At 38.4% G+C, this 25432-nt stretch overlaps 1 protein-coding gene across 4 annotated transcripts in view; it reads left to right on the top strand.

Moving 5' to 3' along the window:
- LOC106874278 (uncharacterized) overlaps window positions 1–25432 on the top strand; it is a 162890-nt gene that overhangs the window by 130443 nt on the left and 7015 nt on the right. For all 4 annotated transcript variants that reach the window (XR_001409985.2, XM_014921953.2, XM_014921952.2 and 1 more), the window contains 11 exons: window positions 341–392; window positions 1621–1758; window positions 1986–2068; window positions 3497–3603; window positions 5337–5387; window positions 9030–9250; window positions 11376–12243; window positions 14238–14311; window positions 15094–21595; window positions 22974–23025; window positions 23982–24058. Coding sequence is in view for 3 of the 4 variants with exons in the window: in XM_014921953.2 (XP_014777439.1) it covers window positions 341–392; window positions 1621–1758; window positions 1986–2068; window positions 3497–3603; window positions 5337–5387; window positions 9030–9250; window positions 11376–12243; window positions 14238–14311; window positions 15094–21595; window positions 22974–23025; window positions 23982–24058 (8225 nt within the window). In the remaining variant the exon portion in view is untranslated. The remainder of the gene's footprint in view (window positions 1–340; window positions 393–1620; window positions 1759–1985; window positions 2069–3496; window positions 3604–5336; window positions 5388–9029; window positions 9251–11375; window positions 12244–14237; window positions 14312–15093; window positions 21596–22973; window positions 23026–23981; window positions 24059–25432) is intronic.

The following is a 25432-nucleotide window of genomic DNA, read 5'->3' as shown; positions in this document are numbered from 1 at the left end:
CTCTCTCTCTCTCTCTCTCTCTCTCTCTCTCTCTCTCTCTCTCACACACACACACGCACACACGCACACACACACACACACACACAAAGCTGCTTAGTTGTAAGAGTTGACGGTTTTAACTCACAATGTCTTCATATTCTACCATTTACAAGGCCAGAAGGAAATAAGATATTATTGACAAGAATATGTTACAAGTTAATCCAAAGATCCAGTTTTTGACAACAGAACAATATTGTATAAAATGGATGGGATTCATTTTTTATATTAACATTACTGTTGTTGTTGTTGTCGTCATCGTCATCATGATGCTGATTGTTTTTTATCTATTTTTGCTCACCAGGAGGGGAAAACATTAATAGGAAGTGACCTGGCTGATAGAGAACAGGACATTGGTAAGTTATGGTGGTGTGTGATGGGTGTATCTAGTGGTGTTGTGTTTAGTGATGAGGCATGGGGTACTGTGTATAACAGTGTGCTATGATGGTGAGTATTGATGTGTATAGTGTTGGTGTGGTATATTTGTATTGTAAGCTGTGATGTGTGTTGGTGTATAGTAGTTATGCGGTGTGTATAATAATGTGGTAATGTGTACAATGTCGTTGGTGGTGGCTGTGGTGCTGCTGCTGCTATATTTGGCTAAAAGATTAAACAGATTTAATCTAAAGCTGCCATTGTACAAAAAAAAAACACAATTTATTATAAAATACCTTCATAACTAGTAAACAAAGCATTATTATGACTGACAAAATTTATTAGCACATCAGTCCAAATTCCTTATATTGTTCGGTTACATTTTCTAAGTTCAACTTCCACTCTGGTTCACTTTCCTGTTCATCTTCCTAGAGTTTGTAAATTAAATACCGGTCAAATACTGAAACTGTTTAACCCAACTACAGCCATCTTCCCTTAAAATTTTCTTCCTATGGTAGAAATCATTGTTATTTTATTAAAATGACTGACAGAATCAGTACAATGTTGGGTAAAAACCTTGCAATACCTAGTTATGTCCCTTTAGGTTCTGAGTTCAACTCCTGCCAAGGCTGGTTTTGACTTAAATCCTTTCTAAATGAATTTAGTAAAGTAAGTACTAGGCTCAATTTTGTTATTGTTGTTCCTTGTCTTTTTGTAAGTGATTCTGTGTAAACAAACCCTCACCATTTTATTTTCTTATTTTTTCTCTGCTTTTGTCGATTCCCATGACACTCTGTCACCATCCAATTCCATTATTATGAATTTGAATTGGGAGCTTGAGTCATAGGGAATCTTTCATGAGCTGATTACACAACCCTGAATGCCACCCCTGTAGAAGCATTGTAGTTACTCTCTCTTGATAGAGCTTGGTGATCCTGACTGTTGAGCTTCTAGGATTCCTCCACTCAGCATCTATGTAAGAAGCTCAGTTGATCTCTTCTGCTACCTCTTCACAATCCACCTTGCTGCAGTCCCATGACTTCGCCATACCCTTAGCAGGGTGGCTGAACAGGTGCTATGCCCTGCCAAAGGGCAGGGTATGGTCGTTACTGTTCAAAATAACCACATACCCATACCACTTAATTTGTTCTTATTATTCCCCTCATCTGTTGTCTTTGTGGTAAATAAAATTGTTTTTGTTGTTTTCAGTTCTAACTGGCCAAGATATACAACCAGAACACTGCTTTATCCAGTTTGTTGATGGCACAGTTATCCTTTACCCACGTCACAATGCACCGTGTGCCATAAATGGTATTGAAGTAACACAACCCACAAAGTTAACTCAAGGTAATTTTTCTTTTTTTTTCTTTCTTTTTTACCATCAGGTTGTTTATAAAATATCTCACTGTGCAATAAATGTTGATGATGGCTGTGATGATGATTGCTGATAACAGTGTTGTCTATAGCTATCTGTATCTCTCTGCATAAATGTCTGTCTCATCGCATGTCTATCAATCTTCTGTCTTTGTTTACCTAACTCTCTATGTCTGTCTGTCTTTTTATATCTATTTCAGGAGACACAGTCAGGATTGGTGATAGTCTTCAGTTTCGCTTCAACAACCCTGCAGAAGCTGCCAAACTGAGAGAATTTATCAAGGTATTGTTGTGTTTTTCATTTGGTTTACACACCTGTATGTATGTTGGTTGAGCAGGTGAGGGAATATTTTGAAATTGATAGAGATAGATAGTTGTGGTGGTTTTGTGGTAAGGTGGAACTTAAGGTGTTGGACCACTAAAATCTTGGTTCATGGGGTTAGCCATTTCTTTGTGTTGTTGCTCTGGATTAAAGTAATCGAACTTTATCTTACCTCAGTTTGTCTCCTTAACAAACAAGTTGCTTGCTTTTTCACAGCTGTGTTCTTTAACATTGGAAAGAGTCTCAGGTTCCAAACCTTATCACGATCATCATGTTTAATGCTTCCATGCAAAGCTTACAAACAGACTATAACACAGCTGAACTAGCACATATATGAACCAACTTCTCAGAAACTAACTATAATAATTGTTAATGCTTTTAGACCAGGTACATGACACAGTCAGAAATACAAGCTCTAAGTTCTTGGTTGATTGGCAAGCAAGAGTAAAAATACAAAAATGTGTTAAGCTTTGCTACAACCATTGTATTAATGCGTTTAGGCAAAACATACAACTTTTCTTGTCCTAGTCTGAGATCATTTGAAACTTTAATGGTTTATGAGAAGATCTTTAGAGCTTAGGAGGAAATACAATAATAATTTATTAGATGCAGTTGTGGTGATAGGTGCAAACATGGCTGTGTGGTAAGAAATTTGCTTCCCAGCCACATAGTATTGGGTTCAGTCTCATTACATGGCACCTTGGGCATGTGTTTTCTACCATAGCCCCATGCCAACCAAAGTCTTGTGTATGGATTTGGTGAACAGAAACTGAAAGTTAGCAGTATTTCATCTGCCAATTATGAAGGCGGCGAGCTGGCAGAAACGTTAGCACACTGAGCAAAATGCTTAGCGGTATTTTGTCTGTCGTTACGTTCTGAGTTCAAATTCCTTCGAGGTTGACTTTGCTTTGCATCCTTTTAGGGTCGATAAATTAAGTACCTGTTACGCACTAGGGTCGATGTAATTGACTTAATCTCTTTGTCTATCCTTGTTTGTCCCCTCTGTTTAGGGTATATACGTGTGTGTGTGTGTGTTAATGTTTTCTTGCCTTGACTTTGCATGATAACTGTAAACAAGTGTCATCATAAAGCAAGCAGTGGTCCATTTCCAATCATCTGTGAAAACATGTCTGATCATGGGGAAATATCACCATACTTCAAAACAGGTGACAGTTGGTGTCAGAAAGGGCATTCTACCATAGAAAATCTGCTTCCAGAAATTCCATCTGACTCATGCAAGCATGGAAAGGTGAACAGTAAATTGATGATGAGTACAAGCTGGAGGTGGCGTAGTGCTAAAGAAGTTTTTTTTTGTTTGTTTCCTTTGCATTGAGTGGTAACTAGAAAACATATATATGTCATTTCTGATGCGTTTGTTGGTATTTGTAGAACAAAAACAGCAGTGATTCTCTGGTGATGGAGAGGGATGTCCAAACAGATCCCGAGAGTGGTTCTGCTATTGATGCTATTCCAGATGTACCACTAATAAACAAAAGGTAGGTTATTCTATTTTGAATGTTTAGGTGCAAATGCTAGCTTTCACTACACATCATGGTACACATATGCATAGGTACAGATATACATAAATAATACAGTTATGCATACTCTCCCTATATAGGTAAACAAATATGTTTCCATGTTTTATGAATTTGGCTGTGTATATATATATATATATATATATATAGTTAAAAAAAACAATATGGATAGTATTATTGGACGCTCAGGAAAGGAAAGAGAGTGTGTATATATATATATGTGTGTGTGTGTGTGTGTGTATGTGTGTGAAGAAAGGAAAATGGAAATAAGGAAGTTAACAATTATTTATTATTAACAAATTGGCCATCTTTGCTTTACAGCCGTTTCAATTAATATTCAATATCAAATTCGCAAATTTGATGTCTGGCACCCGTGCCAGTAGAGCGCTAAGATCACCATCCGAACGTGATCGCTGCCAGAGCAACTGATTGGCTTCCGTGCCAGTGGCACATAAAAAGCACCATTCGAGCGTGATTGTTACCAGCATCGCCTTACTGGCACTTGTGCCGGTGGCACATGAAAGAACATTGGAGCGAGGTTGTTGCCAGTGCTGCTGGACTGGCTCCTGTGCAGGTGGCATGTAAAAAACACCACTTGAGCATGGCTGTTGCCAGTACCATCTGACTGGCCCTCGTGCCAGTGGCAAGTAAAAGCACCCACTACAATCTCGGAGTGGTTGGCATAAGGAAAGGCATCCAGCTGTAGAAACTCTGCCAGATCAGATTGGAGCCTGCTGCAGCCATCCGGTTCACCAGTCCTCTGTCAAATCATCCAACCCATGCTAGCATGGAAAGTGGACATTAAACAACGATGATGATGATGTCACATAAATGCAAATTTAATGTACAAATCATTGAGTATTAATTGAAACAGTTGTAAGAAGCGAAAATAACCAATTTGTTAATAATAAATAATTGTTAACTTCCTTATCTCCATTTTCTTTTCTTCTTTTAAATGGATATAAACTATATGCTTAATATATAGCTATTGTTTTAAGGGAATTTCATTCCCCAGCAATACTAGGTATTGAACCAGTATTTCTTTGGATGCAATCATCCCTGCATGAGGTTAACATATCCTCTAATTAAATTTTATATATATATTTCAAATACACATGCACTACATACACATGATAATCATACAAATATTTTACATTGTCTTTTACTTGTTCCAGTCTTTAGACTGCTGCCATGCTGGGGCACCACCTTGAAGAATTTTAGTCAAATAAATCGATCCCAGCACTTATTTATTTTAAACCTGGTACTTATTCTATCACCCTCTTTGCCAAACTGCTAAGTTATGGGAATGGAAACACACCAACACTGGTTGTCAAGCAGTGGTGGGAGACAAACACACACATACACATATATGATGGGCTTCTTTCAGTTTCCATCTACCAAATCCACATGTAACCTACACACATGTAATCATTCAATTTATCATACATAAAACAATTCACACACACACACACACTCTCTCTCTCTCTCTCTCTCTCTCTCTCATGAAAATGGCATTGTACATTAGTTTAAAATGATGATAATATTTTCTAAGAATAAGGATAAATTTTTATGTTGATAATGATGATGTTAAATCAATGAAATTCATCTTAAATATGTATTTGTACTTAAACTGAGATTGAACCTACAACCACTGTGTGAACAGCTGACATTGGAATATTTTGTTGTTTTTACAGTTTACCTGTGGAACAGGATCAGAGTGAAAAGATTAGGATCAAAGATGCCAGGTAATCTTCTTTTTGCTCTATGGGTTAGTCCTTTGCTTTTTGGTTTATAAGATTGGATTAAGAGCTGGCATTCATACACTTATTTGAATCTTTTGAAGACTACATCGTTACCTGTCACTATACTGTCAGTAATAATATTTGTTAATCATGCATGTGCCTTCATAAATTGTTCAACATGAAAATCTTTTTTAAAGTCTGTGTAACATTGTCTCTATGTCAAAAGACATTCAAAAACACACAAATAACCAAAGAAAAAATAACTATATGTATTATGTATATGCTGTGTTGTGTTGACAGACTTGCACTTAAAATTCCCACGTTTTTAATTAAAACTTTGTAGTTACTTAGGTGACAACACTACCTATTTATTTATATTTTACACATACACACACACACTCTCTCTCTCACTGCATCTCTCTCTCACTGTATTTTTATCTCAACAACATTTTCTCCCCCACCTCTTCTTTCCTCTACACAGATGTTGTTATTGACAAACAGCCAGAGATCAGCTTTTCTTATATAATATAAGATTCAACCATTAAAGACTTTGACAAGTATGTGAGTGTATGTGTGGGGGAATATATGTGTCTAGATATAAATTCTTCTGCACATTGGAGATTAGTTGGCAGTTTTGTTAGAATGTCAGACAGAATACTTTGCAGTATTCTTTCTGGCTTTCTGTACTGAGTTCAAAGCTCATCAAGATCAAGTTTTCTTTTCCTTCTTCTACTCATTTTCTTTCTCACTTCCCCTTTTCTGTCTGGAAGAAATCAACTGTGTTCATATCTGGAGAAAAATGGGCTCCACAGGGTTTAAAATCTCATGGCGCTTTACCCATCTGTTATCTTCTATAAGTATCATCATCACAGTTTAGCGTCTGCTTTCCATGTTGGCATGGATTGGACGGTTTGACTGAGAACTGGCAAGCCAGGAGGTTGCACCAGGCTCCAATCTGATCTGGCAAGGTTTCAACAGCTGGATGCCCTCCCTAATGCCAACCACACTGAGAATGTAGTGGGTGCTTTTTATGTGCCACTGGCACAGGGGCCAGTCAGATGGTACTGGCTTTGACCATGCTTGAATGGTGCTTTTTACATGCTACCGGTATGGGAACCAGTCAGGCAGCACTGGCAACGACCATGCTTGAATGGTGCTTTTTACATGCCACCGGCACAGGACCAATAAGGTGCTACTAGCATCAACCACATTCATATGGTGCTTTTTACGTGCCACTGGCATGGGAACCAGTCCAGTGGGACTAACATCAACCACATTCGTATGGTGCTTTTTACGTGCCACCGGCACAGGTGCCAGTCAGACAGTACTAGCATTGGCTACGACAGTGATTTCACTTGACTCAACAGGTCTTCTCACAGCACATTGCCCAATGATTAAAGGGTACTCTTAAATTAGCCGCTTATGCAACACTGACATAGGCTACAGTCTCACCTTGCTTGTCTCGGTCGCTTGTCATTGCTTCCATGAGGCCCAACGTTCGAAGGTCGTGCTTCCCCTCCCCATCCCAGGTCTTCTTGGGTCTATCTCTTCCATAGGTTCCCTCCACTGTCAGGGTGTGACACTTTTTCACACAGCTGTCCTCATCCATATGCAACACATGACCATACAAGTGCAGTTGTCTCTCTTGCACACCACATCTGATGCTTCTTATGTCCAACTTTTCTCTCAGGGTGCTCACACTCTGTAGTGTATGCACACTGACATTACACATCCAGTGGATCATACTAGCCTCATTCCTTGCAAGCTTATGCATGTCCTCAGCAGTCACAGCCCATGTTTCACTGCCATGTAGCATGGCTGTTTGCACACATGCATCATACTGTCTACCTTTCACTTTGAGCAAGAGTCCCTTTGTTACTAGCAGAGGTAGGAGCTCTCTGAACTTTGCCCAGGCTATTCTTATTCTAGCAGCTACACTCTCAGAGCATCCACCCTTGCTACTGACTTGGTCACCTAGGTAATGGAAGCAAGCTATCAACTACTTCTAGTTTTTCCTCCTGGCATGTGATGGAAGCCGTTTTCTGTACATTCTCAGTGCTTATTACTCCTGTGTATCTGTCACACACAAAAACTATCTTCCCAGTTAGCCTTCCTTTGATATTGCTGCACCTTTTATGTGTTCGTAGCTAACACTGGGTGAATCTAATGGAGTTTCTACCTATGCCTTTTTTACAGAATGAGCAGGGCCATCTACCTGAAGGAATTTGTGATTTGTCTGTCTTCCTACTTACTAAGACTTTGGTTTTTGCTAGATTGACTCTGAGGCCCTTCAATTCTATACCTTGCTTCCACACCTGAAACTTCTCTACTAGTTCCGATAGTGACTCAGCTATTAGAGCAAGTTCTTCAGCATGTTCATCATTATAGCAAGGTCATCACATGTTCATACCAATACAGTTATGCACACTACAATTGATTCCACTTACACCTAGTTTATCTCATTCTTGTATTGTTCTTGTTTGAAAGAGAAAATGCTGACAGGATGACAGACAAACAGATAGATTCTGACTAGACCAATCCCTACCATGGCACCCCTACCCCAGTTTCATTTTCCATAAGGTGTTTATGGATTTGCTTTCTTGGTTGCTAATTTGTATGGCAACTTCATAATGCTCCTATGCTCAGATGGCATAACTTTGCATGGCTATTTTTCTCTCTTCTGTCTACCTCCATTTGTTTCTGACTTCCCAAAGATATTTTCTTTCTCTTTTAACACTTTCTAGATGTCTCTCTATGTCCTTCATCCTCTTTTTCCTTCCTACATATTCTTCTTACTTGGCTTCCCTCTATCTCTCCAAAACATCTCTTGTCCCCCTCTCCAATGCATCATTTCTTTCCTTTCTTATTTTGATATCACTTCCTCATCTCATCTGTTGTCCTTCACTATCCTATCATCTCATACTCCAATCTTTCTCATCTAACCCAACCCTAACATTATTGAAGGCTGGGATTGAAAGTCTTCCCTGAGTAGGCATCAACTCTGTAAGTCACAATGAAGACAGTCCGTCTAAGAGAGTCGCAATTCTGAACAATAACTGAGTGTAGAGGACAGTTTAGTCCTGACTGACAATTCCCCTAAGGCTGGTGGCACAAGAAAACACACTCAGTCCATGTTGTGGTTGGTGATAAGAAGGGCATCTAGCCTGTAAAACAATACCAAAAAATATGGACTTCACTAAATGCACTGAAAGTCCTGATAGCAGTGTTATGTTTACCACCCAAGAACAGGTACAGTCCATGTAAGCTTCTGCACAATCTCCATCTACCTCAATGTTCTCAACAAAGCTGAAGTTGATCTGAAGTTATGATAGAAAACTCTTGGACACTTACTGAAGGTGTCTGCTGTACAATAAAATTAAGTATCTCATCATTCAGAATTCTTCTGTGCCATAGGTTTAGTTATACAGTTGGATGTGCGAAGTATAGCAATACAGTTAGTTATTATTACTGCCCCAAACTGACTCCTCCAACACCTTTACAGCTGCACCAGTCTCCCTGATTAATCACCCTTCCTCTTTTACACTGTTTCACCAACCTGTCTTGCTATCCCTCTATCCGCCACTTCATTGTTGCCCCTCACATGTTTTATTAATCACACTCACTGATCCTCCTCTTGTATTTCAGGGTCCAGTTGCAACGTGTGAAGGATAAGCTTGAGAAAGCTGTGAACACCTACAACAAGGCAGTACAACAAATGCAACAGATACAGATGCTGCAAAAGGGCAAGCAAGAGGACCTGATGCAGATTCTGAATGATTTGGTTGCCAACTGCAACCAGATGCACATGCATGTTACTAAAGAGTTGTCCAAGATGAAGACTAAACAAGATAAGGGAACTGATACACGTGAGTTCTGACGGTTTATTATTATTATTATTATTATTATTATTATTATTATTATTATAAAAAAAATTGCCTGCCTCTCCCGTGCACCTATAAAAAGAGAATTAAAAGAGAAGGGCTCTTGCTCTGTTGATCAGGCATCTGTGGCTTTCATGGGTTTTTCCATGAGGACCCTAAAGCGCTTCCCCTATTGGGAGTTTTAATTTAATTTTTTATTGTTATTTATAATTATTTACTTGTATCGTCTTGTTTTTGTCTTTTGTGTTATATGTCATTTAATGTTTTTGTATGTAAGCCTTATTAAGGTGACAAGTTGGCAGAAGTGTTAGCACACCGTGCAAAATACTTAGCAACATTTCGCCTGCCTTCATGTTCTGAGTTCAAATTCCACCAAAGTCGACTTTGCTTTTCATCCTTTTAGAGTCGATAAATTAAGTACCAGTGAAACACTGGGTTCAATGTAATCAACTAGTCCCCTCCACCAAAATTTCAGGCCTTGTGCCTTTAGTAGAAAGGATGATTATTATTATTATTAAGGGCGGTAAGCTGGCAGAATCATTAGCACACCCAACAAAATACTTAGCTGTATTTCACCCATCACTATATTCAAATTCCACCAAGGTTCACTTTGCCTCTCATCCTTTCATGGTCAATAAATTAAGTACCAGTGAAACACTGGGGTCGATGTAATTGACTTATCCCCTCCACCAAAATTGATGTCCATGTGGCAAAATTTGAAACCTTTAATCTTATTATTATTGAAGGCGGCGAGCCGGCAGACTCGTTAACATGCCAGGCAAAATGCTGCTAAGCATTTCATTTGTCTATACATTCTAAGTTCAAATTCTGCCAGGGTCAACTTTGCCTTTCATCTTTTTGGGGTTGATAAAATAAATACCATTGAACACTGGGGTCGATTTAATTGACTTAGCCCCTTCTTCAAACCTGCTGACCTTGAGATAAAATTTGAAACCATTATTATTCAAGGTAGCAAGCTGGCAGAATCAGTAACACACCAGGCAAAATGCTTACTGGCATTTTGCTCATTGCTACATTTTGAGTTCAAATTCTGCTGAGGTCAACTTTGCCTTTCATCCTTTAGGGGTCGATAAATTAAGTACCAGTGAAATACTGGGGTTGACGTAATCAACTAGTTACCTCCCACCTAATTTCAGACCTTGTGCCTATTGTAGAAAGGATTATTATTAGTTAGTAAAGGACAAAATACTTTGTAGTATGTAATTAGGCAGAGAGCTGGCAGAATCGTTACTATGCCAGAATGTAAAGACAGACAAAATACTTGGCAGCATTTTGTCTGTCTTTACATTTTGAGCTCAGATGCTGCTTAGATTGACTTTGCTTTCATTCCTTTCAGGGTTGTGCAAGGAGGTCGATGTAATCAATTTACCCCTCCCGCAAAATTTCAGGCCTTGTTCCTTTAGTAGTGAAAGGATTATTAGATTATTATTATTAATGTAGAGTGGCTACAGAGATTTCTATAGACATGTTTTTGTATGTGTATACTGATACTTCTATAGGCTTGTGTTTAGTGTGTGTTTGTATGTATATGTTGATATAAATACCTCTGTAGGTATGTATTTAAAATGTGTGTTTGTTATGTTTAACTCCTGAGCGGATATGCAGTCAAAGGCATTCTAGCCATGACCATCTAGTCCAGTGGTTCTCAGCCATGGTCCACATCAGATTTTGCTGTTAAAATTTACATGCACTAAATTGGTTATACTTCTACAATAGACAAAATATTTCAACAGTTTTTTTTTATGCATTTCCTAATATTTTGATTATAAAAATATAATGGGACTTTTTTAAACATCAGATGACTATTGGAGTAAAATAGGAATCAAGGGATCCAGAAACAAAAAATGGATGAGAACCATTGATTTAGTCCTTCTCTCAGGCATGTCTATCATCTTACTCTTGAAGTTAGTGGGGTGTGATTTCAAAGAAATTCAGGTCTTTTTTCTAGCAAGTTTAGTGACCTTCTAGAGGCTCTACCATGGCTTTATGTATGCTTACCTAAAGGCATTTATCTACATTTGTATAGATATTCTAAGTATAAATGATGAGATGCAAACAAACTGTTAACCTAATTGTTTTCTTGTTACAGAGGCCAAATCCACTTCAATAGATGAGAAAGGGTCACCAGGCAAGGATAGTGAATCTCCCAAATGTCGAGAGGAAGCATTGAAAGCTGCAATAGATGTAAACCCTCAGCTGCAAGAATTGCAGAAGGCTTGGCGTGCATCTGAAGCTGAAGTCACTGAGTATGAGCAGAAGATGAGGCTCCTAAAAGAAGAACACAACAAAGCAATGATGTTGAAGAGTCAGGAAGTGTCATCACAACTTGAACGTGTCAACATTCTGAAGAAACAGAGGGAAAAGCTGGAACAACTGATTGAAGAGGTTGGACATTTGAAGAGAGTCAGCAAGGACAAGCTGACATTAATGCATGGTGCCAACACAGATGAATCGGTTCATTATGATGTACACCTTGCATCGTTGCTGCAAGACTCTGTGAATAAACGTGACTGCTTGAGGCAGACTAACGAGACATCTTTGCCCAAGGGTCAGAAGTTAACTGAAGAGGAATTAATGTCTAAACCTGTTGGCCATCATAACGGCAGCAGCTGTTCAAAAGCCCCACAGTCTAAGTCAGTGACATCCAACCTCAAGTGTAAAAAGTCTGAAAGTAGTCAGTTAAATAAAGACAAATCTACTGCCAGAGCTATCAATAAGCCACAAAATCAAACTCAGGCTGTTTCCTCACCTTCAAGAAATGGTAAAGTGTTGCCAGAAAATATTCAGCTCAATGAATCCGAGAAAAATATTGCAGAGGACCATCTCAGTGATTATTCTGATGATTCTTTGGATAAGACTATTGATGAGGTAAATCCTGTCACTCAGACCACAAAGACTGCAGATTCTACCTCTCATGCAGGCCCTCAGGTATCACATCCCAACTCTGTTCAGAAATGGTGAGTTTGTGACATATTTATAAATTTATGTTTCTGTTTTGTTTTATTTTAGGCATATATTTTCATATTTTTTTCTAAAAAAACATTGTAATTGAGTTCTGGCTCGTCAACAACACTGACAAGACTTAGTTGTAAAATCTTAAACAAGACAAACCACTTTACTTACTTCAGTCAACTTCAGCTGGAAAAATTGCAACTGGAAAAAATAGCAGCCAAATTTCCATCAAATGATTTAAAATCTTTAAAAAGAATACATGGCATAATGTAGTCCTACATGTATTAAGAATAAAACTGGGTGATCACAATTAGAATGTATCTATTCAATTGGGACTGACCTGGAGTAAAGCAAGAACAACCTTAGATAATTTACACTAGTATGCCAGTCTCATTCATCTTACCACTTGTTCCATACTAATCATCATAAATTCATTAAATCCAATGAAGGTTGTGCATGAACTTCATTAATTGGTCAAATTACTCCTGAACTGTCAAACACAGACACTTTTTGTTGGACTTGTTTCTATAACACTGTGTAGCAAAATGTTTTTTCTTTTTTTTTTCTTTTTTCTGTCTTTGGTTAATAAGTGTTATTTCCTATTTGCTTCTATCTAGAAATCAAAGTAAAAGACTACTATTCCCTTTAAACTTTACTTCTGTGACCTGGACATCAATGTTTTGAGCCTAACTTATTTTCCTGTACATTTCAAACAGATTCAGAGTTGAGTTACTGCAGCAGTAATATTGTAATAGCAAATATCCTGCTGAATACCACAGATTTGTTTGTCAATGGCTTGACCATAACCACTTGAGCATGTCCCTTTGTAGCTGACAATATGGGCACCTCTGAGCAGGAGTATTGAGGTGGGGGGACATCATAGCCATGTATTGAGAAGGATTCTTTGGGGTTTGAATAAATGTAAGAAAAGCAAAGTTCAAAGAAAATATTAGCCATTTTTTATAGTTTCTAGGGGTAAGCAAATAGGAAATAACAGTTGCCACCCAAGGACAAAATCCGTGTTACACAGTATAATTAACAACTCTATTATGATGTAGAGGAGTTAGAGCTTTTAAAATAATCACTGAAATTAATTACTGTCCAGATAAAAACTCTAGTTATGTTAATGTTAACATTTAACTCTTTTACTGCGGAAAGCAGTTTTATATAGCAGTCTGTCTTTTGTTGAGGAATGTCATGTTTGTAAAAAATTTTTTTTTCGAAATATGTCAAGTTTATTGAGGCAACATGACTTGCAGAAAATACCAAATCTATTATTGGCTAGATTTTTAACATTATTACTTAGAATAATAATAAAATTTTTATTTTCCAATTAAAAAATTTAATAAGAAAAAACAACAGAAACTCAATGAAGCTATTATCTTTAATCTTTTATTTGCTTGTCATTGGACTGTGGCCATGCTGGGGTACTGCCTTGAAGAATTATAGTCAAATAAATTGACTGCAGTACTTTTTTTCTTTTGTAAAGCCTAGTACTTATTCTATTAGTCTCTTTTGCTGAACGACAAAGCTACAGGGATGTAAACACACCAACACCAGTTGCCAAGCGGTGGCAGGACACACACACATGTATGACTGGCTTCTTTCAGTTTCCATTTACGAAATCCATTCACAAGGCTTTGGTTGGCCCAAGGCTATAGTAAAAGACACTTGCCCAAGGTGCCATGCATTGGGACTGAACTAAGAACTCTGTGATTAGGAGGTGAACTTCTCACCACACAACTACACCTGTGCCTATTATTTTAATAATTATAGCAATTACAGGAGACAGCTCAGAATGTTCCCAGTACTATTAGAGTTCCTCGGCTAAACACTGTTTATTTTGCTCACACAGAGCAAATTTAGAATTGTGCCACAAAGACCAAATGTGTGACCATGAGGTCAATTGACCAGTACCTTAACCCCTTCATTGTGGATTCTAAATAAAATATTAAATAAAGAAAACTTTTTTTTTGCTATTTTTATTCAAATCTTTTAGTGACAAAGATTTTGCTGATGTAAGGAGCGGTCAAACCCAGCCTATGCAGTACGTCAAAGAGGAATCTACCCAAGGTCAGTGAACACAATGTGTTGTTGGTATCTTGTTTGGGTGAGGAGGGTTAGTCCATTGTTTTTACTTTATACTGATTGGCTATCTGTATCTTACTTTCATATACACAATGTTTCATAATAACACTAAGGTGACATGTGCGGGTGTGCAGTTTAGTGGTTGGGAGATTTCACTTAGAATCATAAGAGCAGCATGAGTTTGATTATCAGCAGCAAATTGTGCCCTTGAGGAATATGCTTTATTTCATATTGCTCCACTCAGCTGATAAAAATGAGAAGTACTTGTATTTCAAAGGGACAGCCTTGTCATATTTGGTGTCACACTGATTTTCCCTGAGAACTACATTCAGGGTACATGTGTTTGTGGAGTACTCAACCACTTGCACGTTAATTTAACAAGCTGGCTGTTTGGTTGATTAGATCAACCAGAACCCTCACTGTCATAACTGATAGTGCCAGTGTACCATGTCTCTCAAACACACACATATATATATCTCACATTAACACGTGCACACACACACACACACACACACACACACACACACACACACATTAAGGCTACATTGACCAGTATGTTTTTTTTTTAATATATTGAGGTGTCTTAGGCTACTATTTCTAGCAGATCAAGTGACCAACAAGGTAACTTCTTATAGTTATCTTATTAGTACTCATGTAAAAAATGTCAATGTAGAAATAATTTCTTTTTCTCAAAGAAAGACTAATTGTTTTGAACAGTGTTTTAACTGGGTTTCTTTCCTTTCTTTTTCTTTATTTTGTGTGTATAGTTATCTTCAAGGTGGGCACCAAAGTTTTGGCTGAGCCTTCATCCATGAATAAATCTGAAAGTGTTTCCCCAAAGTTGACATCTGATGCTCGTAACAGTAAAGTTAGTCCTGGTGGTGGGAGAGTTGGCGGTAAGAATTCTGTGAACGGTTCTGGTTCAAATACTCAAGCTACACTTGGTGGTCAGTGCTGCTCAGATCAACCATCAAATCAAAACTCAACTGAATGCCTTCATACTCTGGCTCATTCAACAGCTCAAGGTTCAGTTGAGTGCCATCATTCTCCAGCTCAGTCATCAAACCTTATATCTCAGATTCCAAAGAAGATTCTTCAGTTGGGTGATATACGCAAAGTTTGTACAAGCAAACTGCCCACCAAGCAAGATGCCATTGAAATGGACAACTTAAAACCAGGTAGTATAAATAAAGTGACTATTAAGCCTGATATTAAGGTGGATAGCCTAAAGCCAGTGAGTGGTCAATATTGTGGTCAGTCAGTTGAAGAAACATGTCCAGTAGTTGAAATGGAAATGGCTTCATCTCCAGATAAACCTGAAGCTAGATCTCCTTCAGGTAGAAACGCTCAAGAAACCCTCTTTCAGTTGGATGATATTCATGGGCAAAACATATCATTAGGTTTAAAGGATTCTCCTGAACTACCTTCTCACCACTTAATTAATCCAGTGGCGGAAGGTTCTTGCCCTAACCCAGCCAATTTTGCACAAAATTCCATCAGCTCTGAACTCAAGGGAGCAAAACAACCAAGTAATGTAAAATCAGGCTGTTGTCAAAATGTTGTAGACAATCAGGATTGTCTTGAAAATGTTCCAAAAAGTGACTCAGAAGAAACTGTTGAAATAAAACTTGGAAATAAAACAGTTTTTTGTAAAATTTCTGATAAGAAATCTGTGAGGCCAGAAGGCAAAGCTCAGAACCAGCCAGAAGAAGTCTTTGAAAATGGTTGCATGTCTAACAGACTTTCTGAGTTTGTTCTCAGTGAAATGAAAAAGAGACAGTCTTCAAAAGTAGACAGTGTTAAAAGCCAAAGTCCTCTACCAAACACTGGAAATGTAGATCTCTCTAGATCTGGCAAAAGTCAACAGAGCCAAACTAAGTCATCAAATATACCACACATTATTTCTTCTGAAAGAACTGGAAATGTTAAAAAAGATTTTGATAAGAATTTGACAGGATCAAAAGAATCTATGGTTTCTGGAAAGAGTGAACAAACAGATTTTGACTTAATTGCTACAAAGAAGGCTGAACCATTACATGGACGAGACTGCTCTGAGATGAGATTAAGGACCAAAAATGAAAACTTACCTAGTAAAGTTGCTCTAAATTCCAGATTAGTCAATGCACCAAGTGACCAATCTTTAGTCACTCCTGAAGAATCTTGTCTTGCATCCAATAGTTGTCATCTGGAAGGTAATCTAGGTGAGAACCAGGTAGGTAGTTGTCTTCCAGTCAGAATAGCACCCGAGAACAAAAATGTTGAAGCAAAATGTAAACCTGTACCCAATACAAAATGTCAAAAAAAGCCGATTGGCCAAAGTCTTTCATCATCATCATCATCATCATCATCATCACCATCAATGACCCATCCTCTTCAAGAGTCAAATGACTCGTCACTTGTTAGAAATTCCAAACCCATCATTTCCACTCACAGCCATGAGGAAAGAAGCAGTTACTTGGATCAAGATCCTGGTTCCAATGTGTCTCTGCCAAATAAAACAACCAAACTATCACATTGTTCTGCCAGAACTGAGTTAGTGACAGAGTTCAGTGATGACCATGCTGGCAAAGCTTGTCCTCTCACATACATTGTGAAAGTCAGTGAAGAAGAGACCAATGTGTTTTACAATGTTGAGTCGACTGACTACAAAATATCCAAAATCCGTAAAACTTTACCTGCCACCAAAGGTTTAGATCAAATTGATTCTTTGATCACTACAGAATCATTCTGTGCTGACACTGCTGGTCTGGCCAAAGAAAAATCCTCAGGAGCAGCTTTTAATCATTCTTCCTCAAACTCAAACATTCCAAGATCAGAGACTAACTCAAAGAGTTCTTCAAAGTTGGCCAAAGATTCACTACTTCATTCACTTGATGTTGGAAAAACAGAGTTGGAAGACAATCCAAGTTACAGCATAGACAGAAAGGAATCTCTAATATCTGATTCCAATTCTTGCATTAAAGCAAGTCACGACCATTCTAAAGAAACATGTCTTCTAAAAAGTAAGGGAACACTTGCATCAGACAGTAGAAGCATGTTACATGATGGCTGTCAGCAGTGTTTGCAAACAGGCACTGACTTGCAGGAAACTGTTGTATTAAATGGTAAAGTGAAAGATTCTACCAATACAATTGATGACTCGCACCAGAAGACTCCTACTGATCACAGCCATTTGACTTGTAATTCTTCAGTGGTTGGGTCACCCTCTTCAAGATCAAGTAATGGTGAGTGGGTCACTTGTAATTTAGGATTGTATGGTCTGAGGAGAGAGACTAAGCTGAAGAATATGACCAAATGTATGAGTGATTCTGCAATTAGTTCAGACCTTACAGATGTAGATTCTGGCACTCTTTCCCCACAGCCATCAAATATTCCCAGTTGGCTCTGTAGTCACCATCCTCATCATCATTATAACCATCATAACCATCGGAATTTTAATAGACTAGTTCATCTGGATCTACCTGAAATGAATAAATTTACATCGTGTGCCAATAATAACCCAATGACACCATCAAAACCATTAGACTTATTCCCTTGGTGTAAATCTTCAAGTAGCTTTGTTGGATCCCTGCTGAAAGTAAGACCATATAGTATTGGACGAAGTATTTCAGTTGATGGCTTAAATGTGTGGCTGTCCAAAGTACCCATCTCAGATTTGCAGCCAACTTGTAAGAATCATAGTAATGATGAAATGATCAATAAATATCCAGAATCTGGGAGACTAAACCCAAGTAAAACTCTTGCAAACACTCCCAACCAATCTGCTGAGTCGTGCAACCCCCACCAAGACTCAGCTGCAGAATTTGAGACTGTTGATCCAACTTTAACAGAGATGAAGCAGGATTCTTACTCATCCAGTGCATCATCATCTCCGACTTCTGCTTCACTGTATATGGGGCAATATCAGACTGGTGGCAGTATGGTGAACTCCCAAGAAGAATTTGAGAAATTGGAGCGAGACTTGCCCTCTGATATATCATCACTTCATTCTGGTTTCAGTGGTCGCCATGGCAATGATAATTGGCACCATTCTGATGTGATAAATGAGCCAGATTTAATTGGAATTAATGATGACAATGATGGATATTTATATTTCAAGTCAGATGATGATGTAAGAGTTGGAAACTTTCAACGAAAGTTTTTGTCTCGTCCAACTAAGATGGCAGGTCAGAAGTCTTCCCGGATAAAATTTGTTGATGCAAAAGAACAAAACTTGCAACGAAGATATAAATATCATGCCCCAAATAGTGGTTGGTCTTCAACAGATGATAGTGCTGACACTACTTTTAGATATATGAAGGCACCAGTTGTAAAGTCTAAAAATATCAAGGGAGTTGGTCACAATTCAAGTTTTATAAATGATGACGATGATGATGATGAATCAGTATTTGAAGATGATATTTCACAATATCATCATTCAGGGAAGCGTAACCGATTTCCAGTGCTTCCTCACTCCAAGTCAGCATCCACTACAGATTTACCTGCAGACTACCCAACATCTCCCAGCAGTTATCGGTCAGTATCTCCAAGTCTTTCCTCTGAAATAGCTATTGAAGATGAAAGATCAATGAAGTATAAACCAAAATTAATATCAGTTGGAATCCAAACAAGCCAGAATGAATGTGCAACACAAACTGAAAACCAACCCAGCTTGGCTTCTGATTTCACCATTCCTTCGCATGACCAAATCTTGAAAGACTCACAAGCATCCAATCGCATGCCATTTCCAATCCACATCCCTCTTTTAATTCCAGAGTCTGGCACATTACACTCATTGCCTGCTCTCATGTTAGAAACAACCAATCTTTTAAAAAATTTAACAAAGCATTTGACTGTTGATCCATCATTGCCAAGCCCAGCTTCTGAGACCAGTTCAACATCATTTAATAATAATCTAAAATGTAACACTTCAACACAAACAGAGTGTAAGCCCAATGTGCCAAGTGCACCAGACAATGGCTACCCACAGTCTTATATCTCTGACAAAGAAAACCACTCCAGGGAATATTTTCCTAACATGACCCAAGCACAGCAGAATATCGTTAACCAGGAGCAAAGGGCTTACACAAACGGTAATTATTCTCAGCCAAGTGAACTCCATATAAATAGGAATGCCAACCCTAATTCTTATTCCTCACTACACCAGCAGAAGAAACGGTTATATTTACCTTTGAAGCAAGACACAAGTACTCTGGGTTCGAATTCTTCAACCCTGGACGCCTTTAAAGGAGATATGTGTGACTCATTCACCTACCACCCTCAGGGACATCCCAACTACAGGGAAGATTGCCAGGCTCCAGCTCAACATTACCCTAGTTACAGATATCAATCCAATAGTCCCAGTGAACCAAATGCATCTCGTCAGCATCATAGGTCTCCTAATGATTTGAACCCTAACCTTGTTGGATCAGCTCAACATTTTCACTCGACCCCTTACAAGAATGATGTTGATTTTAGTCGTCAGTTCAAGTTTAATCAGTCATCTCCTTTACCAAATGGTAACTTTGATAGGTTTTATCACAGTATGAAATACACAACTCCTTCAGCCAATAAGCGACCTTGGCAAGATATAATCAATTACTCAGAGTATAACCTTGACTCCACTGTTCATGATATCCATGTGAATCCCAACTGGCCACATTCAAACTTTAGAAACTCTTCCCCAGGAGCTCATGTTCCCTGTCAGGATTTCTCTGGTCATTCCTATGGAAACAATTACATGAACCATGATGTAGCTAGCCAACAAGGTGCTGGACCTAGACATCGCTTCCGGTCAATGACAATTGCTTCCAATGACATGTCCAGGGTCAGGCTCCCATTAAATAGACACAATACTCTTCCTCGCAGTAGCCTGAGTCACTCCCCTAATCAACCATTTTTCCAGGAAAACACAGCTTGGGAACCACAACCACCACCATTCCAACAATATGCCACCCTACCCAGAGGATATAAGTTTGGTTCTTCAAATCTTTTAGATTACAATAATGATCCGAGACATGCCTTTGATTATCCTGACAATCAGAATATAGAAGATTATTATAACGAGGAACTCAGCCTTTCTTTAAGACGGTCCGGTGTTACTGACGAATACCTTGAACTGTTAACTAAATCTGTGAAATCTTCCCCTACGGAACAACCTTCCAGTTCCAATTCTGTTTCTGACCGACCAAAGTATAGGACACTCTCTAATTTAACTTCACCTTCCGACAGACCACAACCAAACAGATTTAACAAAAGTTTAAGCCTTCCTACATATAAATCATCACAGTCAAAATCCCCAAACACTCAATTCACATGTGAAGGCCTTGAGACTAAATCATTTTCTGATGTGGCAAATGAGGTTGGTGCCAGAGTGGAGTATTATGGTACTGAAAAGAGTAACGATGGTAGTTCGATGGTCGATTGTAACCAGAACAATGATATTGATACAGTGATGAAACTGAATCAACAGTATTCAAAGATGATCTCAAAAGAGAAATCTTCTGCCAAAAGTCAGCCAAAACATTTGTCTCAACGTCAGAAGGAGAACCAAAGTCAGAAACAAGCTCTGGAGAAGAAATTCAAGAAATGGGAAGAGGAACAACTAGACATAATGGACATGGTCAATCTGAAATATCTTCCTGTCAGTTTTACTGTAAAATATCTGGAAAAGAAAGTGAACCACTGTATTGCCCAGACTGACATGCTGTTAGATACCCTCGATGAAGATGAAGGCACAACCCCTACTGAAACTGATGACCCAAATAGTTCAATAGCTGAGGATCAAACTAATGAAGACAGTTCGTCTATCGTTAGTGGATTCAGTTCATCGATGGATCAACCTCATTTACTGTGTCACCAAGACGAGGAGACAGTCAGTTCTGATAGACAGAATGAAAGTTTGAACAACTCATCAGAACTCAGTCCAAACACCTGGCTGCAACTTCAGTCATCCATCCCAAACCTTCTCACTGACGACTACGCCACCAGCAATGAATCTGAAAATCACACCCAGGTTGATAGCTGTGATGATGTTATTCATACTGACTCGGAGAATGACATTGATACACGAACTTACACTCGCTACTCCCAGAGCTCATTGACTAATTTATCATTAAGCGGTTCTGATCAAACTCTTCCTGAATCTCAATACCATTCTGTGGATGAGTCACACCTACAAGGTGTTGTCACCATGTCAGCTGGAGTGTTTAAGGGCCATCAAGCGAACATGAATGAACTGTCGATGATCCATAATGGTCTCTCAGAAACGGAGGAAGGAAACCGGAACAGGTAAGTTTGTTTTATTTTGTGGAGAGTTGATCACTTACAGTTTTCTGATATTTGTAGTGGTACAGGTTGGATAGGTTTTCAACTTCAGACACAATCATTTCTTCAGTCATCCAATTAATCATGAACTCAGGATATGAAGATACAAAATTAACTTATAGAAGTTTTCCTTGGTTAAATATAGAGGTCAATTAGAGAGGTGTGTACAAGGTGACAAACTGGCAGAACTGTTGGCATGCCAGATAAAATGCTGTTAAGCATTTCATCTGTCTTTATGTTCTGAGTTCAAATTCTGCTGAAGTTGATTTTGCTTTTCATCCTTTTGGGGAGGATAAAACAAGTACCAGTTGGGCACTGGGGTTGATGTAATCAACTTACCCCATCTCCAAAATGCTGGCCTTGTATCAAAATTTGAAAACAATATGAGCTGTGTTTAAGATGTATGGTGGTGCATGGCATTGAATATAGAGGAATATGTGAGGTGTAAGATGTGAAAGTGTATAGTAATGTATGGAGAACTGACTACACATGGTGCATGTGATATAATAGAGAATGTAGAGGACTATATGACGGTGTATGGTAGTAACTGTGGAAGATTGAGTTTGGTCTGTTAGAGGCATACTTTTGACTAATTAACTCTGGTCTATTGGACATATATAATGTTGAGAGATTTTTTTTTTTGCTTAATAACATGCAGTTTTGATGATCTCTTCAAAGTAGTGTTATTTAGTTCTTGATATTAATTTGCCTTGAAACAATTAGGCATGAGGGAGTGATGGTGGTGGTGACAACAATGACAACCGAAAGGCCATTTAGAAAAGATGCTTCAGCCATCTTTTGCTCAGACTTAGTATGTCTGTTAGTAAGTAAAATCCCTAGCTGGCAACCAGAGCGGGAGGTTGTCCTCTCAACCAATACACTGCTGTGGGTGCCACTAGATGACAGATTCTGATGATGATGGTATTCCATGCTTTCCAACACATGGTGCTGGCCTTAGCAAGGCACTGCAACTTCTCCAAGTTGTTTCATTGATGAATTCTTTGGTGCACTGTGCTGGATTCTCCAGTGCATTGGGTCACTGCCACCACGAAAAACTGTCATACTTTTAAAGATGTTTAGTATGATTTGTGGGAAATGTCCATAACACTTTGCTAACCTGTATTCTAGAGACCATGTGCTGGTAGCCTACAGTGATGGCTGTCAACTGATGGCCAACACTGACAGATACAGAGGAGGTAGTGGATGGTAGCTAGAGTTGACGTAAGTGGTGATGCTAGAGATTAATGGTGGTAGTGGTTGGTTCTTAGAGTTATTAAATAAAAAAAAACCCTTCAAAATGGAAAAACTACTCTTCCATCAAGAAATATTTTATTACTTCCAGATTCTGCCAAACTGAAGGGAACAGGAGATTACCAAGATATTTCAATAAACAGGTAAGGAGCTTGCTTAACACTATGGTTTCTTCTAATGATGTAGTTGTTGTTCCAGTGTGTGTGTGTAGTTGTAGTGTTGGTATTGTTTAGTTTGTGTGGTGGTGGTGCTTGTGTTATTGTTTAATCCAGGTCAATTCTGATCAAGCATACCTATGATCAATGGCATTCCTACCATGCCCATCCCATCTTTTTACAACAACAAAGGTTCCAGTTGATCCGATCAACAGAACAGCCCCATTGTGAAATTACCATGCAAGTGGCTGAGCACTCCTCAGACACGTGTACCCTTAATGTTGTTCTCAGGGAGATTCAGCCATAACACACGAAATGTGACAAGGTTGATCCTTTGAATTACAAGTACAACTCACTTTTGCCAGCTGAGTGGATTGGAGTAACATGAAATAGTGTCTTGTTTAAGGACACACTGCACTGCCACGAATCAAACTCATGACCTTACAATCATGAGCCGGATACTCTAACCACTAAGCCATGTGCCTTCACTTAAGCCATAAACAGTGTTGTATGAGGTTTGGGTGTGGTGTATGTATATGTTGCAGTGATGTGTATAATACAATGTTTGATGCTGAGTGCATGGCATGTGTGCTTAGTGTGCTTAACGTGGTGTAAGTATATGAGGTAGTAGCTTTTAATGTGGTATATAAAAGTAAGGGGGCGAGTTGGCTGAATGGTTAGCACGTTAGGCAAAATACTTTGCAGCATTTTGTCTGTCTTTATGTTCTGAGTTTAAATGTCACCAAGGTTGACTTTGCCTTTTATCCTTTCGGGGTCGATAAAATAAGTACCAGTTGAATACTGGGGTCAATGTGATTGACTCTCTCACTTCCCTGAAATTGCTGGCCTTGTGCCAAAATTTGAAAACAAGATGAGGAAAGTGTGAGGAAGATGTATGTATAAACATATAATGGTCAGCATTCTTCTCTGATTTCAACACACAGGTCAATGACTGCAATAAACAAAGCAACTCTTGTAGCAGTCTCAATAATACAGATGCCCTATCAGACACGTCTCTCAGGTAACTACACGTTTTTATTATAACTACCACAACAATTGCCATTATCATTGTATCCACCACAACTGTTTGTTACCTACATCATCACCATTACCATCCCAGTTAACGATAGGCACACCTGTGTCAGGAGAGGCAACAAGAGGGCCATCTGGCTGTAAACCCCATCTGCCTGATATTCTATTCAACCAATGCCAGCACAGATAAGTGGATGTAAGATGATGAGAATGATGATTACCATAACAACCAGCATCAGTGCCATCATCTTCCTCCTCCTCATCATCATCATAGTCTAAAGAATTTAATGATTGGTCACTGTTGGTTGAAATTGGTTCATAAAGTTAACAAAATGGAATAAAATGATGTAAAGACAAGACACTTCACACATTATACAGGATGGGCCAAAAGTCAGGCACCAAAACATTTGACATTTTATTTATCATTATTATTATAATTATTATTATTATTATTATTATTCATTTACATGTGTGTATTCATCATTATTTCATTCAATTTTAGAAATATTGAAGCACATCTTTGACAATTGTAGAGTATACTGAATCTTTGGCCCACCTTGTATTTTCCAAAGAAAAAAACATATCACTCATTACTCCACCACACACACACACACACACACACACACACACAATATCACTTATTACATATTCACACCACTCATCACACATACTTGCATACACACACAAACATTACATACACACACACACATTACATACACACACACACTCATCATCCACAGTTTATAAAGTGCAGTAATGATCTATACTATATATATATAAAACAGAGATGTGTGTGTAATCGCTTTTCACGTGAAATCGACTTCACCAAATGCTTCCATACTTGTAATGCATGAATAATTTGACCTCGGATAAATCTTAGGCTCTTCATTTGATTTTTTTAATTAAAAATAAATAATATTGCTTTATATTTAAGATTCACTTCTTTAAAAAGGTTCCTCAATGTCAACTTCCGGTATTGACGTAACAACTGCAAAAAGCTTCACTTTCTATTTTGTGTGTGAATGTGGGTGTTCGTGTGTATGAGAGAGAGAGAGAGAGAGAGTAAATACTACATACACACCGCTCTCTCACTCTCTCACACACATACACACACACCTTGACTCACTCACACTCTGTCTCTTACAAACACACACATACATAAATGTATACAAACATATTTACAAAGACACACGTGTGTATGCGCGCGCGTGCGTGTTTGTAAGAGACAGAGTGTGAGTGAGTCAAGGGCTGTGTTGTCATATGCATACATCCAAAGATGTATGTATATTTATGCATGTACGTATACATGACAACAAACCTCTCTCTCACTCACACTCTGTCTCTTACAAACACACACATACAT

The sequence above is a fragment of the Octopus bimaculoides genome, chromosome 20 (genome assembly GCF_001194135.2).
Source record: "Octopus bimaculoides isolate UCB-OBI-ISO-001 chromosome 20, ASM119413v2, whole genome shotgun sequence".
In the NCBI taxonomy this organism is placed as follows: Eukaryota; Metazoa; Mollusca; class Cephalopoda; order Octopoda; family Octopodidae; genus Octopus; species Octopus bimaculoides.
Note: the sequence above shows the minus strand (reverse complement) of the source record. Positions and strands in the feature narration are given on the sequence as shown.